Raw genomic sequence first — 26,543 nt, forward strand, 5'->3', positions numbered from 1 at the left:
TTTAGGCCATCAACCGACACAATGTTCAAGTCAAGCTATTAAAGTCAATCAATCAAGCTTTATTTATATAGCACCATTCAGACAAATTCAGTTGCAGCTCAAAGTGCTTAACAAGAGAACGGAAAAGTGATGGACAGAAAGATAGAATAGTAAAAGCATTTAGAGAGGAATGCACACTAATTTGATTTTAAGAAAATATTAACATGAAGGCGACAGCATTTACATAGAGATGCAACGATGATGCCAGATGTTCCTTGCAGCTAACAGTTTTTTTCTGATGCTTATTTTAAATCCACAGGACCATAATTCATTGAAACATTAAATAATATTAGATTGTTGTCATCATTTTAAATATTATTCATGAAGAACCCACTAACATTTGAACACTTCTTTTCACCAATGATTTAAAGGCACTCTAGGAGGTTTCCCATAATGCTAGTTTGGAGTGGTTTGGCGCTACTGACATGTTTTGTCCCTCTTCCTGCAGCGTTCGTGTGTCCTGACACTCTGCGGTATCAGGCCTGTCTCCCTGCCTGCACATCTCAGTCCTGCCCAAACCACGACTTCGACTCAGACCCGGACCAGTGTTCAGGACTGACGGAGGGCTGCGTCTGTCCTGAGGGAACACTTCTTCATCGGCCGTACTCGGCCCTTTGCATCTCACCTGAGAAGTGTGGTAAGACATTAGTTTACCCGTCTGAACAATAGAGATAAATCATTTGGTAATAGTTTCAGGAGATGTTGGGATTAACCATGTGAATATAGAGCTAATGATTCTGTTATTCAGATGAAGATGCTTTTCATTTTTAATGTTATTTAGAAGCTACCAGCTTTAAGAAGAGATGCTCCCTGTACGAAAATTTTACATTCATTCTTTTAATTTAGATAATATTCTAGCCTTAACGGCAAAGACTTAAGAAAAAGATCATAAACTAAAGCCATGTCTCTGTTTGTGTTTTCTGTGTGATTTTCTGCAGCCTGCACTGACAGCTCAGGTCTTCCTCGTGCACACGGAGAGGTGTGGAAAGCCTCCAAAGATGCCTGCTGCATGTACCGCTGTGATAATGACACCATTGTTCCAATTGAGTACAACTGCTCCAACATGGTGTCTCCTGTGTGCCAGAGAGCAGGAGAGGTGATCATCAGCCTTGCTGATGACACCAGCTGCTGCCCCAGGAGAGTCTGTGGTGAGGCTATGAGTTGCACGGAGAATCTAACTTACTTATACAATACCTAAATAAAGAAAGGCTAACTGTAATGATCGAACACCAACAGAGCATAATTAAACTGATCATGTGATGTTGTGCTATTTGTTTCTGCAGTGTGTAACCAAAGCCTGTGTGAGCAGTTCCCTCCTGAGTGTAAATACGGAGAGAAGCTGGTGTCCTACTACAGACAAGACTCCTGCTGTCCAGACTACATGTGTGGTAAGTTTACTCATAAATCTATGTCTGTCTGATCAATAGAACGGTAGATATCAGGGGTGTTAGTCGCTTTCCTGCAAAGCAGGCGGGTTGGCCAGATTCCTTGTCTGTAACCAAATAGATCCATCTTGCAGAGCTTCAAGCAGATGTGCTAGTACCCAGTCAGAGAATGACTGGACCAATCGGGATCATTTGAGGAAAAGAGGCAGTAGAACGATCAGTCAGTAAGCTCACAGCTTGATCAGAACTGGACATTTTTTGAAAAAAAGAAGAGCAAAGAACCTCTGCAGATGAGGAGACTTGACAGGCTGTGAACAAGCTGAAGCCCAGGAACGCACCAGGTGTGTGCAGGATCCTAGCTTACATGCTCAAGTTAGATGGTGAAACCTCACTCCTGTGGTTGCATGCGCTCATCAGCTCTGCATTGAAGAGGGGCATCCCTACTGACTGGAAGAGGGGCGTAATTTTTCTGATCCAGAAGGGAAAGGGTGATGTGGATAATATAACAACTGCAGGGGTATTACACTTCTCTCAGTGCTGGGCCAGATCCTTGCACTGATACTGCTGAACAGGATCAATGATCAGTTGCACCATCAACCTACCTATCAGGCTTTACACCTTAGAGGTCTACAGTAGACCATATCCTGGCACTTCAGGTTCTCACTGTGTGCTTTTAAAAATTCAGTACAGGATTACTTTCAGCCTATGTTGACTTTAAGAGCACGTTCGATTAGTTGAGTAGAGATGCGGTCTGGAGGGTTCTGGATCCCGCGGAGCTCCAGAATCCTCCAGCTAATGTCTGTCCTATATTCTGTTGCTGTGAAGTGTGGTGGCTCCACCTCTGACTTCTGACACTACATCCTCCTGCCTGAAAGACGACCGTTAGGATGCCAGAGCAGTGCAGGACTCAGGTTGAAGTGGTGAAATGCTGAGCTGGCATATGCTCCCATACCTGACCTGACCTGAAAAAAAATGCACTGACCAAGAGTTTAATTTACAAACTGGCTCCATGTATAGTGAACAATAACATCAGCTGTCTGTTGAGACTGCATTGTGTAGTTTACTCCCTGGGGCTATGCACACCTACAAAGTCATAGGTTTTATTGCTCTGGTAATGAACATGACAGAAGGTTTGTCAGATAACCCTCTGAGTTTTTAAAAGGCTCTGTTCCTTCAAAATACCATCAATGGGGTGTTGGATATGAAATATAGTCCATGCAATGGACATGTGAAACTGTAAGCATCTAAATCATAAATACTGGCGCTGATAGACAGTCATGGTTACAGTGAAACATAGGTTGTTGACACTGATGAATTCCTCTGACCAAGGTAGCTATTCCAGGTCTTTCTGTTACTCGTCAGGCTGCTCGCCACTCCTGTACAAAAATTCTATCATTTTTACATGAACTTAAGATTTTTTTTTATCACACACCTGTCTCATTTTGATCATTGTTTGGTGTGGACAAATGTTAAAATGTGTTTATTGTAAACTTGTACAGACCTGTTTCCCACTATTTTGTCTTGCTAAGCTAATATTTCTCTGGTTGTTGTCTTGTACTAAACTCTGTTCATATTCATCTTCTCATTAAGTTCATGACAAGAAAGCAAAAGAGCATATATCTGAAAATGTTGGACTTTTCCTTTACTATTTCTGATGGGATGTCTGTTTGTGTGTATTACAGAGTGTGATCCTGACCTCTGTGAGTCGGGTGTTCCTGTCTGCAGAGAGGACCAGACTCTAATCGCCACCCGAGCTGACGGCAGCTGCTGCCTCGCCCACATCTGCAGTCAGTTAATGTTCTTCATATGTTAATAATTCCTTCAGTTAATGATCAGCAGGTTAAAGCCAGTCCGATTGTGGATGAAATGTCTGTGTTCTCTATAGTGTGTTCTTCCTGTGCTGAGACGCCTCCACCCTGTCAGGACGGCGAGGTGTTGACAGTGGACGGTAACACCACTGACCACTGCTGCCCCACATACCAGTGTGGTAAGGACACCGACACCTTTGGTTCTTACATTTAGAGTAAGCTACATTCACTTTGAATGTATAAATGGCAGCAGTTTTTTTAAACTTTTGTTTATGTGTGTGTATTTTCAGTGTGTGAGCCCTACAGGTGTCCCCAGCTGAGTTGTCCTGTCGGGATGTCGGTGTCATCTGTTTCCACTCCGGGTCGCTGCTGTCCAAACCAAACATGCGGTACGATGTACAGTACCAATAAAAAGTATTCACCTCCATGGATGTTTAACCCTTTTTTATTGATTTTATAAATCAGTCCTGGTCAATATAATTTGGCTTTTTGATAAAAAATACAAAAAAACTCTTCAATGTCAAAGGGAAAAGCGATTTCTACAAAGTAATGTAAAGTAATGCCAATTAGATAAAAATATGTAATGTAAAATAAGTGCCAATTGGTGCTAGTAATGTCACAACTAGGGAAACTGGGATCACCTGAGTGCAGTGAATGTGTCTATGAGTATTAAGACACCTGTGTCTGGATGGTCCAGTCACTGGTTTGTCGGCATACCTGGCTACCATTACACCTTGAAGACAAAAGAACACTTCAAGCAACTCAGAGAAAAGTTTACTGAAAAGTATAAGTCAGGGAATGTATAAAAAGAGATTCCAAGGCACTAAACATCCCCCAGAGTTCAGTTAAATCCATCATCAAGAAATAGAAGGAATATGGCACATGTGTAAATCTGCCTAGATCAGGCCGTCCTCATAAACTGAGTGATTATGCAAGAAGGAGACTAGTGAGAGACCACCAAGACACCTATGACTACCCTGAAGGAGTTATAATCTTCTGCAGCTGAGATGGGAGAGACTCTGCATACAACAACTGTTGCCTGGGTTCTTTACCAGTCAGAGCTTTATGGGAGAGTGACAAAGAGAAAGCCACTGTTGAAGAAAACTCATATCAAATCTTAACAAGAGTTCCCCTAAAGGCATGTGGGAAGCTCCATGGTCAAGTGGAAGAAAGTTCTTTGGTCTAGTGAGACAGAAATGTTGATTTTAGGCCATCAGACAAGACGCTATTTCTGGCAGACACCAAACACTGAATATCACCACAAACATACCATCCCCACTGTGAAGCATGGTGGTGGCAGCATCATGCTGTGGGATACTTCTCAGCAACTGGCCCTGGAAGGCTTGTAAAGGTAGAGGGTAAAATGAATGAAGCAAATTATTGGAGAATCTTGGAGGACTATCTCATTCCGTGTTCAAGAGGACAGCTTAAGAGAAGAATTATTTCCAGCAAGACAATGACCTGAAGCATACAAGGAAAGCTACACAGAAATGGTTTAAGGACAACAAGGTGAATGTTCTGGAGTGACAATGAACAGAAAGACATCTCGCACACTGCAGGGCACCAAAAATACAAATTTTATTGGACCAATGTAGTGATGTTTCAAGCACTGTTGCTCTTCATCAGACACTGTTGCTCTTAGTCTGATGACGAGCAGCAGTGCTCGAAACACCACTACATTGGTGTAATAAATAATTGTATTTTTGGTGCCCTGCAGTGTAAGAGGTGTCTTTCTGTTCATTCTTACTCTCATTTTTGACTCAGCACCTGCCCTCCTTGGTTGGATGTGTGTGTAGACTCAAAGCTCAGACCTTAATCCAATAGAGAATTTGTTGCTGGACTTGAAAAGGGCTGTTCACACTTGATCCTCATGAAACCTGCGCTTCAGCAGTTTTGTAAGGAAGAATGGAGTAAAATTGCAGTGTCCAGATGTGTAAGCCTGATTGAGACCTATCCACACCGACTCAGTGCTTATTAATAATAAGCTCCAGACATGTTCTATCAGATCAATAGTTAAGTCATGAATATTACACTATCAATATTATCACAGAAATGTTTGATATTGATTTGAGAGAGTCTCTCAACCATATGGCATGGATGAACAGTTCCCTTACCAGGAAAAACAAGTTTATTTCAGAGTAGATTAGTAGGGTTTACTACGAATAAATTCAATTCAATAATAGTTTATCACAGACTGGCGACAACAACAGACGTTTTGTTGTTTGATAGTCTAAGCCTGAAGTCTAAATACAACTAAAATGTGTGAAGCTGAAAATGATTCCTTTTTGTTTTTTTTGTTCTGTTTTCAGAGTGTTCGTGTGAAAAGATCACCTCCCCAAAATGTGGCCTGGTATGTCATTTAAACATTATTTCTTTTTTCAACCCTGATTATGTTTTTTTTATTTATTTAAACAACTATGAACCCCCAAAATACTGGTGAAAAAAAACTGTAATAGTTCAGAAAAGTTAAAATCTTAATAATAAAAATATACATGGGCTGTTATTTGCAAAAGAGGCAGTTCTGATTGCAGGTAATCCTTGGAGATGTATTTCTAATGCAGAGTTTGAACATGTATAGCAACTCTGTGTCAGATTAACCCCCATGGACGTTGAAATAAGAACAAGATCCAGAAGACAATGTGGTGAAAAATGATGCCCTACTTAGTCTGTGTTCTGTTTAATGCTGGTGTCAGATGCTATATTTGGTAGTTCTGTGTGTTTTATGAGTGTTTCTGTTTTTGTGTGTCTTTGATTTTTTTCCCTGTGTCTTTTTCTGCAGGGAGAGGCTGCCCAGTTGGACCGAGCCTTCCTGTCAGACCCACAGAACCAGTGTGCCTGTAAGAGATACAAGTGTGGTGAGTACTGCAATAACTTGTGTATATTCAAAGTAAAGACATTCCAACTTAAACAAGTTTATGCTTCATATTTTCTCTCTTAACAACAGTCATAAATTTTACATTTCATTGCAAACATAAAAACTGGCTCAATATCAAATGTTAAAAACACACAAACGATAAATGTAGGGACGCAAAAAATGGTACATGAAATTCAAACATCATAAAACTATGCAAGTGAAAAACACAGAAGCTACTTGCACTGTAACCTTTTACCAGCTTCTGTTTGTGTTTTTGTGTTTGTTCAGTGCGAGAGGCTGTCTGCGTGTTTGGCGAGCGAAGCGTGTTGCGTCCCGGCCAGACTCTGGTGGAGCACGATGAAAACGGTTTGTGTCACAGCCGGCAGTGCAGCCGTAACCTGGACCCGGCGAGCGGCTTCCACCTGCTCCGTACCAGCAGTGTCAACTGCTCCGCCCACTGCCGACCAGTAAGACCACCACAGATTCATACCAGCACAACACTGCACAGCACAACATGTATAACAGCATTGGCTTTTTTTTTTTTTTTTTTTTTTAGCACTGAATAAGTGATCCTTTTGTTTAGATCTCAGTGTGGGAGTAATGTGTGAGTGTAGTGTCTAAACAAGAAATGTGTGTTTGATTTTTGCATATTTGTCCCACTAAAATGTTTCAGATCATCAAACAAATTTGAATTTTAGAGAGAGATAACCAGAGTAAATGCAGTTTTTAAATGATGACTTCATCTATGAAGGGAAAAAACATCCAAACTTACCTGGCCCTATGTGAAAAGGTAATCCTTCCCCCTTATTAAATCATGAATTAACTGTGATCATCCACATTTTTTGGATCTCTGAGTTCAAATTCACAGCCACACCCAGGTCTGATTATGCCAGACCAGTGAAATCCAGATATCAAAAAAAAAACCCTGTCTGACAAAGTGAAGTTGGCTGAATGGTCTTAAACCAACATATGAAGGCACCATCCAAAGAAATTCAACAACAGATGAGAACCAAAGTCATTGACATCTATCAGTCTGCAAAGGGTTACAAAGCAATTTCTAAGGCTTTAGAACTCCAGCTAACCATGGTGAGAGCCATTATCCACAATTGGAGAAAACTTAAAACAGTGGTGAACCTTCCCAGGAGTGGCCGACCTACCAGAATCACTCCAAGAGCATATCAACTCATCCAGGAGGTCACAAAAGAACCCGAACAACATCTGAAGACCTGCAGGCCTTACTTGAACCAGTTGATGTCAGTGTTCATGAGTCAACAATAAGAAAGAGACTGGGCAACAATGGCATCCATAGGAGAGTTCCAAAGCCAAAACTGCTGCTGAGCAAAAGAAACACAAAGGCTCATCTCCGCATTTGCCAAGAAATATCTTGATGATCCCCAAGACGTTTGAGAAAATATTCTGTGGACTGACAAGACAAAAGTTAACCTTTTCCCATTACATCTTGAGTAAAACTCACACAAAATTTCATAAAAAGTACATACAAACAGTCTAACATGGTCTAGGGCTGTTTTGCTGCTTCAGGGCTTGGACCACTTGCCATAACTGATGGATCCTGCTCTCTGCCAGAAAAATCCTGAAGGAGAATGTCCAGCCTTCATGGCCTCAAGCTCAAGCATACTTGGGTTATGCAGCAGGAATATGATCCCAAACACAACAGCAAGTCCACCTCTCCAGATTTAAATCTGATTGAGGTGCCGGGACATGATCTTCAACAGGCTGTTCATGCTAGAAAACTCTCCAGTGTGGTTGAATTAAAACAATTCTGCACAGTAGTGTGGGCCAAAATTCCTCCACGGGGATGTGAAAGACTCATTGCCAGTTATCACAAACGCTTGCTTGCAGTTGTTGCTGCCAGGGGTGGAACAACCAGCCATTAGGTTTAGTTTGCAATGACTATTTCACATAGGGTAGGTTAGAGCTGGGTAATTAATCGAAAAATAATCGAAACCAACATTTAGGGCCTATAATCGACAAAAACCTGCAAGGTCAATTATTTCAATTTTTTTCCCCTGTAATATCTCCTTTTACTAATACACCACCCCCTTAAAAACCAACAGCTAGCTGTGTAGTCACATGATAGGCAGCCAGGTAGTTTTATTTCAGCTGTGTATTTTGATTTCCATTATCTCGATAAATAACCATACATTTTTAATCTCTGCATGTTCCACCCCCAACCTCCTCTCTCAAACAGTCGGAGGTTGGGGGTGGAATAATTGTTCATTAATTTTAATCGAGGTAAAAAGCCCAGTTAATCGTGATTTTGATTTTTGCCATAATTGCCCAGCCCTAGGGCAGGTAGGTTAGGATGGCTTTTTTCCCCTTAATAGATGAAATCATCATTTAAAAACTGCATTTTGTATTTTCCAGGTTATCTTTGTCTTATATTAAAATGTGTTTGATAATCTGAAACATTGAAGTCTGACAAGTATGCAAACAAAACAAATCTGGAATGAGGCAATTACTTTTCCACAGCACCATATGACTTTAGGGTCTTATGACACTCATGATCAGTGCATGAAGTGCCTCTGGCTGTGTCTGATGATCTGATGAGGGATCAGTAAAGTGTTGTCTGGTGATTACAGAGAAGGTTAAATCAGTAAATGGGATAACAGGCATATTGTTTAGTTCAGACCAGTTTAGTGTGAAATCAGAGATGTCCTATGTTATGAATTGTTAGATTTTTAAGAAACTAGATTACTTTTTCCCCACAAAAACTCAGTGAAAGTTCACCCTGCTCATTTAGGCAAACTTGGGGCACCTGAGGTGGCTGCTCCCAGCTGAGAGCTGTTGGTAATCAGCAGGGCTGGGAGGCTATATAGGAAGCAGGCTGCTGCTCAGTTTGGGTTGGGTTTTGAGTGTGTGAGGGTCAACACCATCAGTTGGCGCTCTCTATTTGTGTTTGAGTTTAAGGAAAAAGAGATTATTTTGTTTCAGGGCTTTTGGTTTGTGTGTGAGAGGGAAAATCAAAAATATTTTATTTCACTTATTGGAAAAATGACTCCCGCCTATTTTTGTTTATGGGTCAGATTTTCAGTTCCTCTATCAGTTTGATAGACTTAGTGGGTGGTAGTGTGGAAACATAATCCCCTGCCACCTTTTAGAAACCCTAGACCCATTTTGTTTTTGGGGGGGGATGTATCACCTGGCTAAAACAGGCTAGTAACTCTTAGCAGAAGAACTAAATAATTAAATATCACAACTTTTATTTACCCATTGTCTTTTCTACAAACAAGCATACATTTAGAAACATAAACATATTTTCTTATCTAAAAAGTTACATTTTTTCATACACTTGACATTAACTTATGTATTTCAGAATCAGATGTACATCCCTCCAAAGGATCAGTCGACGTGCTGTGGAGTCTGTAAGAATATTTCCTGCCTCTATGAGCATGAGAATGGGACAACAGTTCTCTATAAGGTAGGCGGTTGACTTCATATACGTTATCAAAAATCCAATCTGTTGCTTTAACCAATTTTTGATCCATCTCTTAACCAAGTTTATCAGGGGTCAGTGTCAGTACGGCCTTGCTTTCCCCGGTCTGTCTGTTGTTGATTTCAGCACTGTTTGTGTATTTTTAGCCGGGGAGATCCTGGGTATCAAACTGTATGAAGTTTGACTGCACTGACACTCTGTCTGGACCCACGCTCATCTCCTACTCCTTCAGCTGCCCACCGTTCAATGAAACAGAGTGTATGAAGGTCAGCGTGCAGCAACACAAACGCACACACAAACCCAGAGTTACTGAAATAAGTCATACAAATAGTGTGTAGGCAGTGAAATTAATCCCTCAATCTTCTTGTCCAGACTTACGTACTGTACCTAATTCTTAATTTTTGTTCCTTGACTGTACACTGTAAAACCCAATTAGTAAACCTTTAGAAAACTGAATGCCTTTAAAAAAAAAAAGTAAAACAACTTTTTAATCTCAGCAAAGTAAATAAAATATTGCGTTGTATTTTAAAAAGCTCTTTTTTAGTGTTGTGCACTTGCACTTGAATTTATTTAACTAAGAATACTTTAGAATTAACACTTGATAAATACATTTAAATGTATAAATGACTAAGTGAAGTGTACAAGTAATACCTATTTCATACAAATAGGCAATTTAAAGTCCCTTATTTATATCACATACTTTAATCTTGAATATTTGTGGGTAGGCCAACTAAAGTGACTACAAGCAACAAAAACTGACTGAACCATCATGTACAATACAACATTCTTAGTGTATTGTCGTTTTGCCCTACAGGGGGACTTCTCTAACTGAGTCAGTAACTTCACTCATGGTGCAAAAGTGTCTAATGCCCAAAGGCATTCTGTTAAGACTCTTATCAAATAATTTGTGTACAATGACAAAAATACTTCAATTGTTTGAGTACTGTTTACTTAAAACTGAACAATTGTCCTACCAACAGAGAAAAATAGAGCTGAAATAACAATTACTGGACGTGCAGATGGTCGAGTGGTTTAAGGCGCTACCCATACACACGGGCGGCCCCGGATCGAATCCGGCCTGTGGCTCTTTACCGCATGTCTCTCCCCACTCTCTTTCCTGTTTCTGAGTCTATCCGCTGTTCTTCCTCTATCTAATAAAGGCATGAAAAGACCCAAAAATACATCTTAAAAGAAAAAGAAAGAATTTCTGATTTTTAAGTCAACGCAACTCAGCTTTTTTTTTTTTTTTAACAACCTTCAACTGTTCGGTCTTATAGTACAGGACAGTTGTGTGGTTTCTCCAGCACAAGCCATTTGATTGGATGTATGGTTTCTCTTCTACTATTTTATCGAGAACAGCTGAAGTAGAAAAACAGAAGTTTATCATGCTCAACCCAAATGTGTGCAAAGATAAACACATTTTTTAAGGATTTTCACAATATAACAAAATGGCAAATTTCTTACAATCAGAGCAAATAAGCAATTCTAGACCTTATTATACTTAGGTCTTATCTTATAATTTTCAAAAACATAATAGAGCCGCACAAAAGTTGAAAACACAGAAATGTTATGTTGTCCTCACTTCTGTTTACAGCGCGGATAAACTTGGCTCATGCAGACACGCAGATGGCTCAGGCTGTTTAATTTCTTCTTCTTTTTCTGCTTGTTTGAGAGTTGCTTTAACCTGGTTACTGCCACCTACTGGTGTAAATTTAGCAAACTGGCAGCCCCGCCCTTAGATGTCACTTTGAGTTGACTTTACTTGAAACAGTTAAACAGTTAAAAGATTTCCTTCACCCTGCAATTCAACATTACCTAATAAAACCCAGTAATAAATACATATACTTGACTGTCCAGTAAAGTTGACTAATTGTGTGAGTCTGGATAGCTATCATGGTTTACAGTGTAGGAGTGCTGCTGTTTATAAGTTTCTTCTTTTTTGAGCTTCAATATTTGTTGTTTTTGCACCAATACTCAAAGAAATTCTTTGTATACATTAAAGTACTTGACAAAAGACTTGATTTTGATGCCAATTAAACTGATATCAATGCTGAAGCAGGAAATAGATTCAGGACAGGACGTGAGATCTTAATCTAAATGTCAACCTTGAATGATATTGGTCAGGAGACTTCACACTAGAGAATATTTTCTTTATTTTCTTAACATTTTGGCTCTTATCTGCACTCAGATCGGTGGAACTGTCGTAAGTTATATGGACGGATGCTGCAAGACATGTGAGTATCTGATCTTTGAATAGTATCAGTTAGTTTAGTTAGCGTAGCTCTGTAGGCTGCAGCTGACACTGAAGGGCACCTTCATCTGCTGCTCAACATGTTTCCAACATGTTTGTCCTTCAGTTTGTCTGTTTCAGTCCAAAAATCATCCACGTTGTCAGAATTGGGTCCCAGTTCTTGTACTTATCTTCTGTTTATTCAGATTAGGGAGATCTGTCAGCATGCTTCTCAGTGAAACCGGTGAAAACTATTAAAGCAAATTAGAGAATGTGTCACTGAAAAGCATTTGACTGAATGCAAAGTGGGTTTGTGGTTTATGTGCTGCAGCTTACCATCATGTACCAATCCCACCAGGTACTGGATTCTCTCTGTTCCCTTTCCCCACTAGCCCCCTGACTCCCACAGTTAACACAAACTGTGAACGAGGTACAAAAACAACAAGGCTTGTCAGTGCCATTGTTGATATTCAACAATGTACTCCCTCCAAAAAACAGGATGAAATTAAACAGAAAAGTGTCACTGGAACATTAAATATCCCCTCTGCTGAAGAGTCCTCTCAAATGCGGCTCATTTCAGGGCTTTGTAGAATTCTGGGTAACACTTTACAACAAGGGACATAAATTTGGCAAAGTTACACATTATTGAGTGAGTGAATAACTGCTGGTTAACAAGAGACAATTGAGGACTTATCTAATAGTTACCCATTGGTTAACATGTAGATACTGAGTTACTCCTTGTTTAATTTTATTACCAAATTAATATACAGTTTTACTTGGCAGAGAAAGATGCTCCCTGGATTAGTCAAACAGCGTGCTTTAACTTCCCAGAGAGTGTATAGCTAGAAACCCCCACGCGGATAGGTACATTAATGACAATGTCTGCTGAATACAATAGAATTCGTTCAAAGGAAATGAATCCACATTAGCATGACTCTGAATACGAGGGTTGACAGCAGCAGCGTGTTACATCAGCATTAATGCAAGCAGGGATTAGTGAGAAGTGTGTCACAATCAAACACACCGCTTTGTTGAGAGAAAGAGCTGTGATTGGTTGTGGGAGCTGGGGGCAATAACTGGGATCAGCTGGCTGGTCAAGGCTGGGTGTATGACTACCATGTCCTGCATGAACTAATGCTGAATGTAGTACATGCAAATTGGTTATCACTGAAAGGGATGATCACAGTCTGAATATTTCAATAATAAGCAATAACTTTGCTTTTTATGTTCTTTTTTTAATTTAAATTGTCATACGCAGGGTGTTTATGACCAAAAATGGACAAATTATAAAATAGCAACAGAAATACTGTATGTAAAATCTTTTTTTCCACTTTTTTTTTACATTCATCTTTAAATCAAAGCAGACCTGTTCATAAAGATCCAAAATAAATTCATTTGACTGTCCCCTCTTCCCGACCCCCAACGGACATTTGTGCATCATCAGAATCACAAGTCTGCAACAAAGCTGCATGGAAAATGAATTACTGTGTGCATGTCAACGCCTTATCCTGAAAACGATGGGATATAATTCATTAGTTACTCCTTTTAAGTCTCATTTATAAAGCATCTTACTGAGTAGTTACTCACTATTTTATCATTAGTAATGCGTTCACTCTTTCGTTCTCTAGCAGTTAGATACTCATTCATTTCTTGCCTGTTTTTGTGTGCCTTATTGTAAAGGGTTTCCAAAATCTGAAGGAATTCATAAACAACAAAAATATTAACATATTTTGAATATTAGAATACCCTGCTTTGCTATAGATGTTACAACTTGCTTAAATGAGCTGTTATTCTATAAGTGACACACACCCCCCCCCCCCTTTTGGACATTTATGCCTTAAAATAAGGTCCTAAACATTTATATAAAGGTTAGAAAATAACTGCATAAAGGAGGCTGAGGCATGATCCTTATTCTGGCCCAAGATGATGTCACACTTGAGAGGACAGGATCAAGTTGGTACCCCCCGCCCCTCCCTGTGGATCACGTTCATATCCACCACAGTTAAACTCTTTCCCCCATTTAGCACTGTCTGGGCAGTGCATTGTTGATTGCCAACAATGTACTGTTGGTAGTGGCCCAGTAGTCGGGCGTAGAAGTCTGTATGTGTCTGTAGACTCTGATTGTGGTTGATGTGGGGTTCTTTTCACCAGACTTGTAGCTGCTGTAGAAGATCTGCATGCTGTAGTGCTGCTCAGCTACCAGATGGAGCTGTGTGGGAGACTGAAGCTGCTCTGTGAGGCATTGTACAATGAATGAACTGACATTTAAAACACCCCAAAAAAAACAAAGCCATTTTTGTTTTAAAGAATTTTAATAATTAAGAATAAAAACTGAGTTATGAGATAAGATTCTGCGAAGATAATGAGATATTTGCAGTGCCTATAAAAGTATTCACTCCCTTGGATGTTTTCCCCTTTATTGGTTTTATAAATAAATCATTGTCAATATAATTTGGCCTTTTTTGTCCAAAAAAATGCGAAAACCTCTTTGATATCAAAATAGATTTCTACAAAGATAGCTCAGTTAAACAAAAAATATGTAATGTAAAATAAGTGACTGCATATTCACCCCCTTTAAAAGTAACACTGGTTAGTCAGTATTCCTGGCTACCATTACACTGTGAAGACAAAAGAACACTCAAAACAACTCAGAGAAAAGGTTATTAGAAAGTATAAGTCATGGGATAGATACTAAAAACATTCCAAGGCACTGAACATCCCTGAAGTTAAGTTGAATCCATCATCAAGAAATGGAAGGAATTTGGCACATGTGTAAATCTGCCTAAATCAGGCCGTCCTCACAAACTGAGTGACTGTGCAAGAAGGAGGCTAGTGAGAGAGACCACCAAGACACCTATGACTACTCTGAAGGAGTTACAAGCTTCAGCAGCTGAGATGAGAGAGACTCTGACAACTGGAGAGACAACTGTTGCCCAGGTTCTTCACCAGTCAAAGCTTCATGGGAGAGTGGCACAGAGAAAGCCACTGTTGAAGAAAACTCAGATTAAATCTGGACTAGAGTTCACCAAGAGGAATGTGGGAGACTCCATGGTCAAGTGGAAGAAAGTTCTTTGGTCTGATGGGACCAAAATGGTCTTTTCTTGCCATCAGACAAGACGCTGTGTCAGGCAGACACACAACACTGCACATCACCACAAAACACCATCCCTACTGTGAATGACAATGATGGCAGTATCATGCTGTGGAGGATGCTTCTCAACAGCCAGCTCTGGGAGGCTTGTAAAGGTAGAATGAATGTGGCAAAATATAGGAAATTCTAGAGGACAATCTTATTCAGTCTGCAAGAGAACTACAGATTGGGAGAAGTTTATTTTCCAGCAAGACAATGACCTAAAGGTAAAGCGAAATCTACACAGAAATGGTTTAAAGACAATGAGGTGAATGTTCTGGAGTGGCCGAGTCATTGCCCAGACCTAAATCCAATAGAGAATTTGTGGCTAGCCGTGAAACTGGCTGTTCACACCAGATCCCTGTGCAACCTGACAGAGCTTGAGCAGTTTTGCAAATAAAAATGGAGTAAAATTGCAGTGTCCAGATGTTCAAGCCTGATTACATGTTTCTGTTTAATTGGTATTACTCTGTAAAACTCTGTTTTCACTTGACATTAGAGAGGCTTTTTTGTCAAAAAAGCCAAATTTTAATGACCATGACTGATTTGTAAAACCAATAAAAAGGTAAAATATCCAAGGGGGTGGAAACCTTTTAAAAGGTACTGTAAATCACTTATTCAAACACAAGGACAAATACCGAAAAACTAATAAAATGCAAAAATAGAAAATCTAAAAATTACTAGAATTTTCATCAAAATTTGACTAAAATATTACAAGGAAATAAGTCATAGTTGTGTGAAATGGTGCATCATCTCCAAACAGTCATATTAGAGCACAGTTTTTTTTAAGATTGACATCACCTGAATAATGTTAGATTAGTTTGTTGTTTGCGTTTAACTCTAGCAGTGGCAACATCACTGGCCTTCAGTCCTCTTTGCAGGTTGACTTTCACATTATCATGCAAAATGTGACTGTGTTGCTCCAGTTGTTAGGCCAGTTTCACCCAACACTGAAGTCATACAACTTTATCTCCATTTTCTTCATCAAAATACTGCCAGCCCTGCTGCTGATGACTCATGAGAGTGGCATTTGTTGAACTGTTTTGGCTCACACCCCTACCTATTATTGAACAACAAAATGCCACAGATTTCAGCTTAAAATTTACACTCTATATTTTTTTTTTCTTTTTATGGCATAAAAGTTGATGGACAATGTCAGTGTTTTTTGTGTTTTGTAAACATGTTTAATACATTTAAAGTCATTTCTTCACACAATAGATGCATGAAGGATCTCATCATCCATTTATATTTTTAGAAACTGGTCTCATTGAGGCCTAGGCCACACAGGTGGGTGTTTTTGTTATATTTGTGCACTGATAGCATCTTGTAAGAACATTATAGTGCTGTTTTGATTTTGAAAAGCGTGGGCCGTTTTAGGTTATAACTATATAACCGGAGTGTTGAGTGAAGGTAATCTGTGAGGGAAGGTGGGCGTTAACCTGCAAAAAGATTGAAGACTGGTGGTGCTAGCACAGCTAATTTTAGCCACATTTTACAAACCAACTTCATAATGTTACAGTGTAAAGTTTTTACAAAATTTGTTTTGTTGACTTTAGAGTTGTTGACTTAATGCAGTTATAAGTTGCATTTAATTAGGTGGATTTTTTTTTCTTGGAACATCACACTTCACACACTAGTGACATCAATCGCAAGAGAAACCGGCACACAGTGTGATGTGTCAAGGCCAAAACTCTTTTCCCTGTTTACACATGAAAGCTGTAAACGGAGTTTCTAAAAATCTTCACTCCTTTATTGAAAGGAGTTTTCATAGAGGTACACAGAATGGACAAAAGTATTTGGCCAACTGCCATTGTATTCAATTACATGTCCTGACATGTGGAGTAGATTGCTTTAATAGCTGTAAATAAGTTGGATATGGCTGAAAAGTATGTTGAAAAAATATACGTTTTAGCATGTATTTGTGTAATTCAGTCATTCCCCAATGGTGCAGCATTGTGAATTTGAACAACCATACATTCTTACAACTATGCATCAACTTAAGATACTGGAAGAAAATTTAAAGAAGAGATTGATCTCAGATGTGCCTTGGGCAAAAAACATTTGAAAATCACTGGCTTAGACCACTCCATCAAGACTTGTTGATGTGAGGCTTGCATGCAGCTGCTCAGCCACAAAAACTCATTCCATGAAGCTCCTGCTGCACAGTTTTTGTGCTCACATTGTCAGTGGAAGCTCAGACCTCTTCAGTCTTGGGATTAGCAGAGCTTTGGTGACTTTAACACACTATGTGCCTAGGAGTCAATTTTCAATTTAAATTTCAGTTTGCTTTATTGTCATGTACAGATCAGTTACTGCCAAAGCAGTATAAAAAATAAAAATGCATTAAATATTTACACATAATATAAAATTGCGTATTAAATAAGTCTACAAATAATAGATGTATAATGAAATAAATCTGATTATTTAGATACAACAATAAGACTAAAAAAATAATATAAAGAAAAATAAAGAAAATAAATAAATAAAATTCAGTGTGTTTGTTGGGAAGAGACTTGTTGGTTGTCCCTCAGTCATGGACCAATGCTGGGATTTTATGTGGTCTGCTTTGTGGCTGAGTTTCTGTTGTTTCTAAATGCTTCCACTTTCTAACAATGTCACTCAGAGTTGACTGTGGAATATCCAGCAGGGAGGAAATTTCAAAAACCGTGTTAATTGCAAAAGTGTCATTCATCACAGTACTTCACTTAAAGTCTCTGAGCTCTTAGGAATTACTCATTTGTATCACAAATGTTTGCAAATGGAGACTGCATGGCTAGGTGCTTGATTTTAATCATGTTGCAACAGGTCTGATTGAAACACCTGAATTCAATTATTACAGCTGTGGCCAAATACTTTTGTCTATATGTTTTGTGTTTTCAGTGACCTCAAACACCATTTGGACATGACTTAACGTCCAAAACATACAGAAAATCTTTATTGTGGAAATTCCCACCTATGTATAGACTAGGCCTCAGGACTCTTCATTTGTCTTTCATGGTACTAACCGGAAAGCTTTGTCTGTTGTAATTTTCTAACTAAAAAGCTTTCATAAATAATACCCCTGCTGTATTTCTTCTAACTCATCCATTCACTAAAACAGTTTGTCACCTTGGGCATGATCTGCTGCATCCAAGACTCTTACTCACTGGTGTTGGCTGTGTCCTCTACATGCAGCAGGTCACATGTTCAGTGTTAGATGTCACATCTTCACTTTGTTCACACTGATTTGGTTTGTTGTGGCCAGGCAAAGAAGACGGAAAGTCGTGTCAGAAGGTCACAGTGAGGATGACCATCAGAAAGAACGACTGTCGCAGCAACAGGCCGGTATGTTTGTGATAAAACGCTGATCCTTTAGAGATCATTAGCAAAACGTGAACAATAGAGCAGTCAACACAGGTGACAGAGTGTCTGCGGTAACCTGGAACATTTTGCTCTTTCTGCTATCATAACGTAATAAAAGATCTACATTTTTAGGGAAAGTCTCTGGCATTCTATTTGAAGAAATGTTTACATTTTAAGCCAGAAAACTTTTGATTTTTTATTTTATTCAACCTTTATTTAAGTCTCGAGGAGTCTTTGAGATCATGTCTTCATTTTCAGTAATGTTAAGCGTCCAAACAAGATAAACAACACCATAAGATACAAACACAGCTGATATCTAGACTAACTCTCTTTGTCTCACAGGTGAACATCGTGTCATGTGATGGGAAGTGTCCGTCTGCCAGCATCTACAACTATAACATCAACACATATGCTCGCTTCTGCAAGTGCTGCAGAGAGACGGGGTTGCAGCGGCGCTCGGTGCAGCTTTACTGCAGCAGCAACTCAACCTGGGTCAGCTACACAATCCAGGAGCCCACAGACTGCTCCTGCCAGTGGTCCTAAAATCAGATCAACATGTACAGTGTTTCAATCTACAACATTTGAACTGAGAGTGAGAAAAAGAGAAATGTTGCTTAAGGGGGGTTCAGAGAGAGGAATACTGAGCTGTGATTGGCTGTCTGGTTCTTAACCTTTTATTCAGTGGTGCTGGCAGGTAGGTGGTACTTCAGAGTTGCTTAAGAGCCATTTCACTAAGCAGAAAGCTCAAAACTACAGTTTTTCACAATTGCTAAGACACATTTCTTGAACTCTTCCTTCCCTTTCTTTAAATTATCAACACAAAACCCAGTTTTTAAGCTACTTTCACAAAACCTCTGACTGAGGTCAAAGAATTGAGCTTTGTTCTCACACCATATACACAGCATTCAAAAGTCAAACACTTCAGAGCAAAATAGAAAATACTGTGGTTAATGATCACTCCAGGAAAAAGTTAGTTTGTTGTAAGACAGAAAAGTAAAGTAAAGTTCATTACAAAAGATGACATGATTGCAAGAAACACCGTTAAGATTTCCTAAATAGATATTGAAAGGACACAACCTTTTGCACACCTTGGGCCTTTTTTATTAAGTAGTTGTAGTGAAAACCTTGAGTTTGTTAACCTTGGGATGAGGGGAAGTTAAAGATTTCTGTTTCAGAGAAGAAGGAAACTCAACTCCAAGAATGAGAGGCAATTCAGGCCTGTTTTAAAGCTCTGAGACAGTTACTGTGGTAACTGAATCTGTGAAGTTAACCTGGTCAGGAGCAGCCTTTCTTCAGAAAACCTGCAGTTTTTCTCTCTCTCCTCCCTCTGACAGTCAGAAACGAGGTGTCATTTCAGCTTTATGTCTTTCATTCATTCAGTTTATTTCAGCCACATTGTTTATTCTGAATAGAAGTCTATGTTTTATATGATGCAAAGTCTCTAAACTACATTAAACATACATTTTCTACAGAACATGGCATGTATTCATCAAAGAGCATAGAGGAAGTGGCTGCATACTCCACCTGAAGTTACATTAACAACGGTGGAGGTCAATTTAATTAGACTAATTAACTAAAAGGATAAAGGGGAGCGTATTTCAGTTTAAAAGCAACATTATGCTGAGGATAAAACCAGTGCCCAAATGTCAGCAGTTTGAAGAAAATCAAATAAGCTTTGGGAGTACATTATATTTTCTTGAAAAAAGCAGCCAATTTATGATATCAAAGTTATACATTTACTGTATTCAAATTGTAATATCTTGGATAAAAAAAATGTAGAATAAACCAGGCAGATAAAATATGGCCAATTTGCAAATTTCTTTTATAACTAGAAAAGCACTCAGAGAGCGCAGACCTCCACCATTAGCCCTATCTCCCAATAGTAAAGAATCCTTTAAAAAATTCCTGGATCCAGACGGTGATCTGGATCACACCCAAAATCTAATCAGTTCTTCCTTATGCCATTCCTGACATTTCCTGAAAATGTAATCAAAATCTGTCCATAGCTTTTTGAGTTATGTTGCTAACAAACTAACTAACAAACCCTGCTGATCACATAATCTCCTTGGCAGAGTAAAAATGGTTTATCCTGAATAGCCAGTGTTTGTATGCTTTATAAGTTGTCATTATAATCTACATTAACAAACCATTATGATCCTGATTGAAAGTGTTCAAACTGAATCTGTGAGATTTTAACTGATTTTGGTAGCAATGAAGGCCAGGACCATCCTACAGCTTAAACTACATATTAAAGTCTACTGTAGATGATCACATCTTACCATCAAGTTGAATTTTAACTTTGTTAATTTATCACTTGAATCTTGTAAATTTACAACTTGGATCTTAGAATTTGAGATTTTATTCTCACAAAATGATGACATAAATCTTTTAATATTATGAATTTACAAATCTTGCTTTTTTTTGGCTATACGTCATGTGCTCCTTAAGCAGTATTTTTGTTTTTCATTTCCAAAAAATAAATAAAGAAGTACAGAGAATATCTAGTTTGAGTTAAAGTTAAAGGACCTTTTGTTATTACCTGGGTTAATCGTTGTACCAGGACTCTATTGATGATGTCTTCATAGTCTTGTTGCCCACACTGAACTCAGAGTTAACCTACTCAGAATTGATTTCCTAACTCATATTTGCTGTTCTGAAATGGACAATTCAGTGTTTCTCATCTGAGGATAGATCAACTCAGAGTTTGTTGAACCTCCTTTTTGAAATGGGCCACAATCAAAACACTCCAGCACACTTCCAAGATTTACAGCTTTGATTTTACGTTACATCATCTTTGCACTGATGAAATGGTGGGGGTCAAAGGCAATCGTGTTTTAGCAATTATGAAAAACTGTAAAGCCTGCTGTCATTAAACCACAGCTTAGGTCAGTATTTCCCAACTCTTCTTCCTCAGAGCTCTAAAAGGACTGACACATTACTCAGAAATTCTATCAAAAATTGACATAAATTCAAATTTTTTACTGATAATATCCCAGCATACACGGCTTAACAGCTCTTTTTCCTCACAATAAAAGAACTACCCAGTAAGTTTAGAGTGTTTTGATAGGCTGATATACATATATGCTAATATGATTTAGACGACCTCATGCAGACAAGGCCTAGCACCTCTCCTGATATCTTTGGCACCCTTCAGAGAGGCCCAGACCCCAGGCTGGGAACCAATAGCCCAGGTTGCAAACAACCAACATTAGCTGAAGATCTTATTAGATGTAATCCTTCTTCTGTAAATATTTATCAAAAGATGTTTCTATAATTGCTTTTGGCAGAAGAAACGGATAACGAATAGCTGTATTTTAATTTTGATCAGCCCGTTTCGCATCTTTATCCCTCTCCTACAAACTGAAGATTGATATTGTCAGTAAAGTTGTGCCCCTATGTCTGAAATTAATATGAGGGTGTCAGAAACATATGTGTCCTGTCCTGGTGAGTCAGCGTTCTCTGAGGTTAAGATAAAGATGATAACTGATTGGAATTTGATTTAAAAACTAATTGCAATGATGAAAAAAGCTACAGAGCAGAGGCCAAAGAAAGTTGTTCCTATTGCTTGTAGAAAGTTAAAAAATGTTTGTCTTAAAGCACTTGATTGCCTATGATTTGAAAAACCAGGGCAGTTTATTGTTATTGAATGTGCTTATAATATTTAACTGTCATCAAAATGAGTAGCTGAAACACGTCACTGATGCTGTACCTTCCTGCTGTCCGTTCATTTACTTGCCAGCCTGCAGAGGAAAGAATAATCTTCACAAGAGAGTGAGCAAGTTGATATTTTGCGTCTGTGCTTAATCGGCTGAGAAGTAAAGATTTTAAGATTTTACAGTCATTTTGCTGACACCCTCATGTTGTGCCGTCTTTTTGTACATTACTGTTTTGAAAAATGATTTAAAATATCAAATTTTTGGATGTCATTTTAGAAAGATGAAAATAAACTGTAAATGTAGTGATTTTAATATATACTTTATATAATCGAGGCTAGTGAAGCATATTAATTGCTTTGGATCCAGCTGTATTTGGAGCACTTTATTTATTTATTGGAGTTTGATAGAGCACAGCCGTTCTGATTATGAACACAGAGGATGTTATTTTACCCAACAAGAGCGCAAATAGACCAAACAGGACTCAATACTTTGATTTTAACAAGTTTTTATCCCAAAGACAGGAAATATCGACATGTTTCTCTGTGAACTAAAATGTGCTAATGTCAGAGTAACCCACTCGGATAGTTCAGAGGATTTGTATCATACAAATGTACATTTTGCATTTTCAATAAATATTTTCTTTGGAAAACTAAACAGTTTGTCTGTTACTATGTAACAGGATGGTGGGCTTTAAAGATAATGCATTTCTTTGGTCATTCTTTAAATGTTTTAAGTGTCTTTCTGCCCTTGAGGGGCTGAAAAGCACTTGATTGAGCTTTTAAACACTTGGTTAGACTAGAACCCAGTGTAGCTGATGTAAAGGGGGCACAGCCAAGCAGCAACCTCCTGTGTTAATAAATTAAGCCAATAAACTTCTGTTCATTGAGCATCATAACCTTGCAAAGCTGATGGATTCAGTGTCTGTCATCAGGAAGATCTATCTTGCAAAGCGTCACTCTGAAATGATTGTCCCCGGTCTGAAAAATTAGCAGACCAATCAGCAATGTTTAAGGAGAATGAAGTGGCAGCCACTGGTATGGTTTATTTTCACTGCAAACAGGTAAACAAAAGCAGCAGGTGAGGCAGTTACAGTACCTATAAAAAGTATTCCCCCATGGATGTTTTACCCTTTTATTCATTTTCTAAATCAATCATGGTCAATATAATTTGACCAGAAAAAACCTCTATGTACCTCCCTCAGAGTAGTCATAGGTGTCTTGGTGGCCTCTCTCACTAGTCTCCTCCTTGCACAGTCACTCAGTTTGTGAGGACGGCCTGATCTAGGCAGATTGGCACGTGCCATATTGGATTGAACTGAACTCGGTGATGTTCACTGCCATAGAATTTTTTTCATATCCATTCCCTGACTTTGCAATAACATTTTCTCTAAGTCACTTGTGATTTCAGAGTGAATAGTTAAATTTACTCTGAAAATAGGACTTACCACTGAGCAACAGTTCTTTTTCTCCTTAATCCAAGTGAGACGTTGATAATGTCTGTGGATCAAGATTAGCTCAACACTTAAACATGGCACTTGAAGCCCATTTCCTGGACCTGTCTGTGTGATGATTCTTGCTCCTCTAAGTTCCCTGATCTGCTATGTTTGACAATCCTCTAAAGGCTGAGCTCACCCTTGTGGCTTGTGTATCTTTTCTTACCACACTTTTCCTTTAAGTCAACTTTCCATGAATATACTTTGCTGAAAGGGCAGGCTGTCCTCAGAGGCTTCAGCAGTGACCTTCTGTGGTTTACCTTCCTTGTGGAGAATGTCAATGATTGTCCTCTGAACATTTGTCAAGTCAGCAGTCTTCCCCATGGTGGTTGTATGTACTGAACCAGAGTGACAGAAATAACTAACAAAAAAATGGAAGTTTCCACAAAATTCTGAGATAGTGGAATTTATGATACTCATTGTCTTAGGTCGGTGTTTTCATGTGTAATCTGTATTTTTCAATGTTATCTTATGGCTGCAGCAAGACAAATTTCTCACTCTGTGGGACAATAAAGTTTATCTTCCTCTTTTTCTAGTATGATTATAGATGCCATGATATGTATTACTGTCAGTCATTAAATTACTCATCAAATGAAAATGTTTTTAAGTACTAAAATTACCAAGGGGAAGTTATTTATTACTACATACTTCCACTACTACTAGCATGGAAGATAATAATAACCTAAAGAAAGTATCAAAATATATAGAAATGCAATCAAATCCAGGTAATAACAGCTACTCCTATAAATTTCCCTGAGAGAGGAGTCCCAAACCCACTCTTTCTACACCTCAGATGCTAGTGATTGTAAGGACATTATGTTGGTGTCACTACATTTAAAAACAAATCTGTTACTGGATAAAAAAAATCTAAACCAAATGGCAAAAAAGAGAAGGTCCAAGCTTTCCATCAAGTGTAAAAATAAGCAGTTATTTGGCTTACCATATAACGGTCTGTTGCAAAAAGCCAGAGAATGACGTCACATTGCATCCCAGATTTCATGTTGCATTTCACTTTATTATTTATCAAGGTGTTCCTTTAATCAAACAACCTGGTCAGAGATCATACTCTTTTGTTTCTGCCCTGCACTTGAAGAAAAGATCACATTTTACTTTTCAACCTCACCTTCTGGGGTATAAAAGGAAGCACTCACTACTTTGAGTGAACTTTAAATAAATTACTTTATACTTTTACATGGGTCAATTATAGAACAGTAACTTTACTTTTATTGAAGTCATTTTTCAACCAAAGCAACTTTACTTTAACTTGAGTCCAATATTGTGGACCTCTTTCCATGCCTGCCAAAATATTCATCCTTTCCTTTCCACCTTCCAGTGTGTTTTACCTCATCCTATCGGTCACGTCTTATTTTGAACTGGCATCGCATCAGGTCTTAAAGGTAAAAGCACACCAGCGTCCCATCTGACCTTAGACCGAGTCCAAAATGTACACCACGAAAGTGAGCAGGAGTGACAAAATCAGCATGATTACACTGGTACTACTGTAGTCATGCAAGCGGTGCAGTGCAATGCTCTTCTCCCATCGCCCTGTTCCTATTTTCCTCTGTTGCTTCCACTGAGATGGGTGAGGAACAGGAAAATAGGGGGATGACAACGTATCAGGAGAGTCTGACAGGAATACTTCCTTCATGTTTTTAATTTACATCACTCAACAGAGCTTGTTAGCTTGCTTGACAAAGTGGAGATGGTTGTGCCCTAATGATATCCACATCCGTGACTGAAAAGTTGTGCTCAGACTTGTGACGTTTGTCAATACAAAGCTCCACACTTCTGTTTGCCTGCATTCAAAGTTAAAGGTTCAGTTGTAATATTTTTAACAAGGGAAAACTGAAATTTACAGCGACACCTTTCACTCACATACTGTTAGGACTTGTTAAAGGTATATGCAGTGCATTTAGTAAGTATTCAGACCCCCTTCACTTTTCAACTGTGTTTTGTTGCAGCCTTATGCTATTAAAAAAAGAATCTTTATTCTCATCAATCTGCATTCAGTACCAGACTTTTAGAAAGATTTGCAAATTGATTTAAAAAACAGTTTGCAAAAAAATGCAAATGAAAGCCAAGTGGGCTTTCATGGCTTTCCAAATCATGTCCAATATATTTAATTTACCACTGGTGTAGTCCAATCAAGGCGTAGAACCATCTCAGCAATAATCAAGAAAAATAGGAGGAGCCTGAACTAAATTTCAAGAATTTACTTATGTCAGTGTGATATTTCAGTGTTTTATTTTAATACATTTGCAAAAAATCCTATAATTCTGTTTTTACTTTGCCATGATAGGGGACTGAGTGTAGATTAATGAGAGAAAAATTACATTTGAATGACTGTACAACATAACAAAATTGACAAAAGTGAAGGGGGTCTGAATACTTTCTGAATATATCGTATGTTGCATCCAGTCTAAATGGGTTAAAATGCAGAGATCTACATAAATGGAGTATAAATTAGCTATTATTCAAAGTGCCATTTAAAATTAAAGACCTCTCACAAGTTAAAATAAAACTTTTTATGACCTTTAATTCCAAAAGTCCAATTTCTGAATTCTTTAACCTTGTCTAGGAATCATTTTTCAGAGTTGTCCTTGAATACAACATAAAGATACCTGGTTAAATTTGCTATGATTTCAACACTGGACTGATATATTTAACTAACAGTACTTACTACAAAGGTTGGGAGCATTTTTCTGATCCAGAATGAAGAGGATGACTGTACAGCAGTAGCAGCTAATGTTGCTTATCTGCATTGTATCATGCCACATTTTGGTCAGCTAGATGGGAATACTACAACTGGCGTACACAGAAAATGAACAGGGACAAACAGCTCGTGTTCTCTCTGCACTGACGGATTATACACGCACACTTGCAACGCTCCAATCTCTGGTTAGAAATGTCATGGGTTTTGAAAGTGTAACAGTCCAGCGCTAACGTTTTTGTCTCGTCTCTGTGATGAAAACCAAACATACTTTTATTTTATTGTTTTTTGTTTTTTTTTAACCAAAGACTTATTTTTTCATTTTTTAATAAGCTTGTCTTCTTCAGGAAAAGGCCACTAACAAACATTTTTCATCATATTTTTTTTAAACAGAAATTAACAGTGGTGCACTCTGGGTAAATTGGAGCCTAGGAGTTGTTCAC

General features: G+C 38.5%; 1 protein-coding gene across 1 annotated transcript in view; it reads left to right on the forward strand.

Annotated features, from left to right (window-relative positions):
• The window catches only part of otog (otogelin), a 72,328-nt gene extending 52,140 nt beyond the window's left edge, over window positions 1-20,188 (forward strand). The window contains exons 40-53 of the mRNA XM_041780397.1: window positions 488-676; window positions 978-1,187; window positions 1,323-1,427; window positions 3,107-3,211; window positions 3,310-3,411; window positions 3,523-3,621; window positions 5,542-5,582; window positions 6,012-6,087; window positions 6,375-6,553; window positions 9,421-9,525; window positions 9,687-9,806; window positions 11,729-11,774; window positions 18,145-18,224; window positions 18,585-20,188. Coding sequence (XP_041636331.1) covers window positions 488-676; window positions 978-1,187; window positions 1,323-1,427; window positions 3,107-3,211; window positions 3,310-3,411; window positions 3,523-3,621; window positions 5,542-5,582; window positions 6,012-6,087; window positions 6,375-6,553; window positions 9,421-9,525; window positions 9,687-9,806; window positions 11,729-11,774; window positions 18,145-18,224; window positions 18,585-18,785 — 1,658 coding nt within the window. The 3' untranslated portion in view covers window positions 18,786-20,188. The remainder of the gene's footprint in view (window positions 1-487; window positions 677-977; window positions 1,188-1,322; window positions 1,428-3,106; window positions 3,212-3,309; window positions 3,412-3,522; window positions 3,622-5,541; window positions 5,583-6,011; window positions 6,088-6,374; window positions 6,554-9,420; window positions 9,526-9,686; window positions 9,807-11,728; window positions 11,775-18,144; window positions 18,225-18,584) is intronic.
• The last annotated feature ends 6,355 nt before the right edge of the window (window positions 20,189-26,543 follow it).

Source organism: Cheilinus undulatus, linkage group 1 (assembly GCF_018320785.1).
Source record: "Cheilinus undulatus linkage group 1, ASM1832078v1, whole genome shotgun sequence".
Lineage (NCBI taxonomy): Eukaryota > Metazoa > Chordata > Actinopteri > Labriformes > Labridae > Cheilinus > Cheilinus undulatus.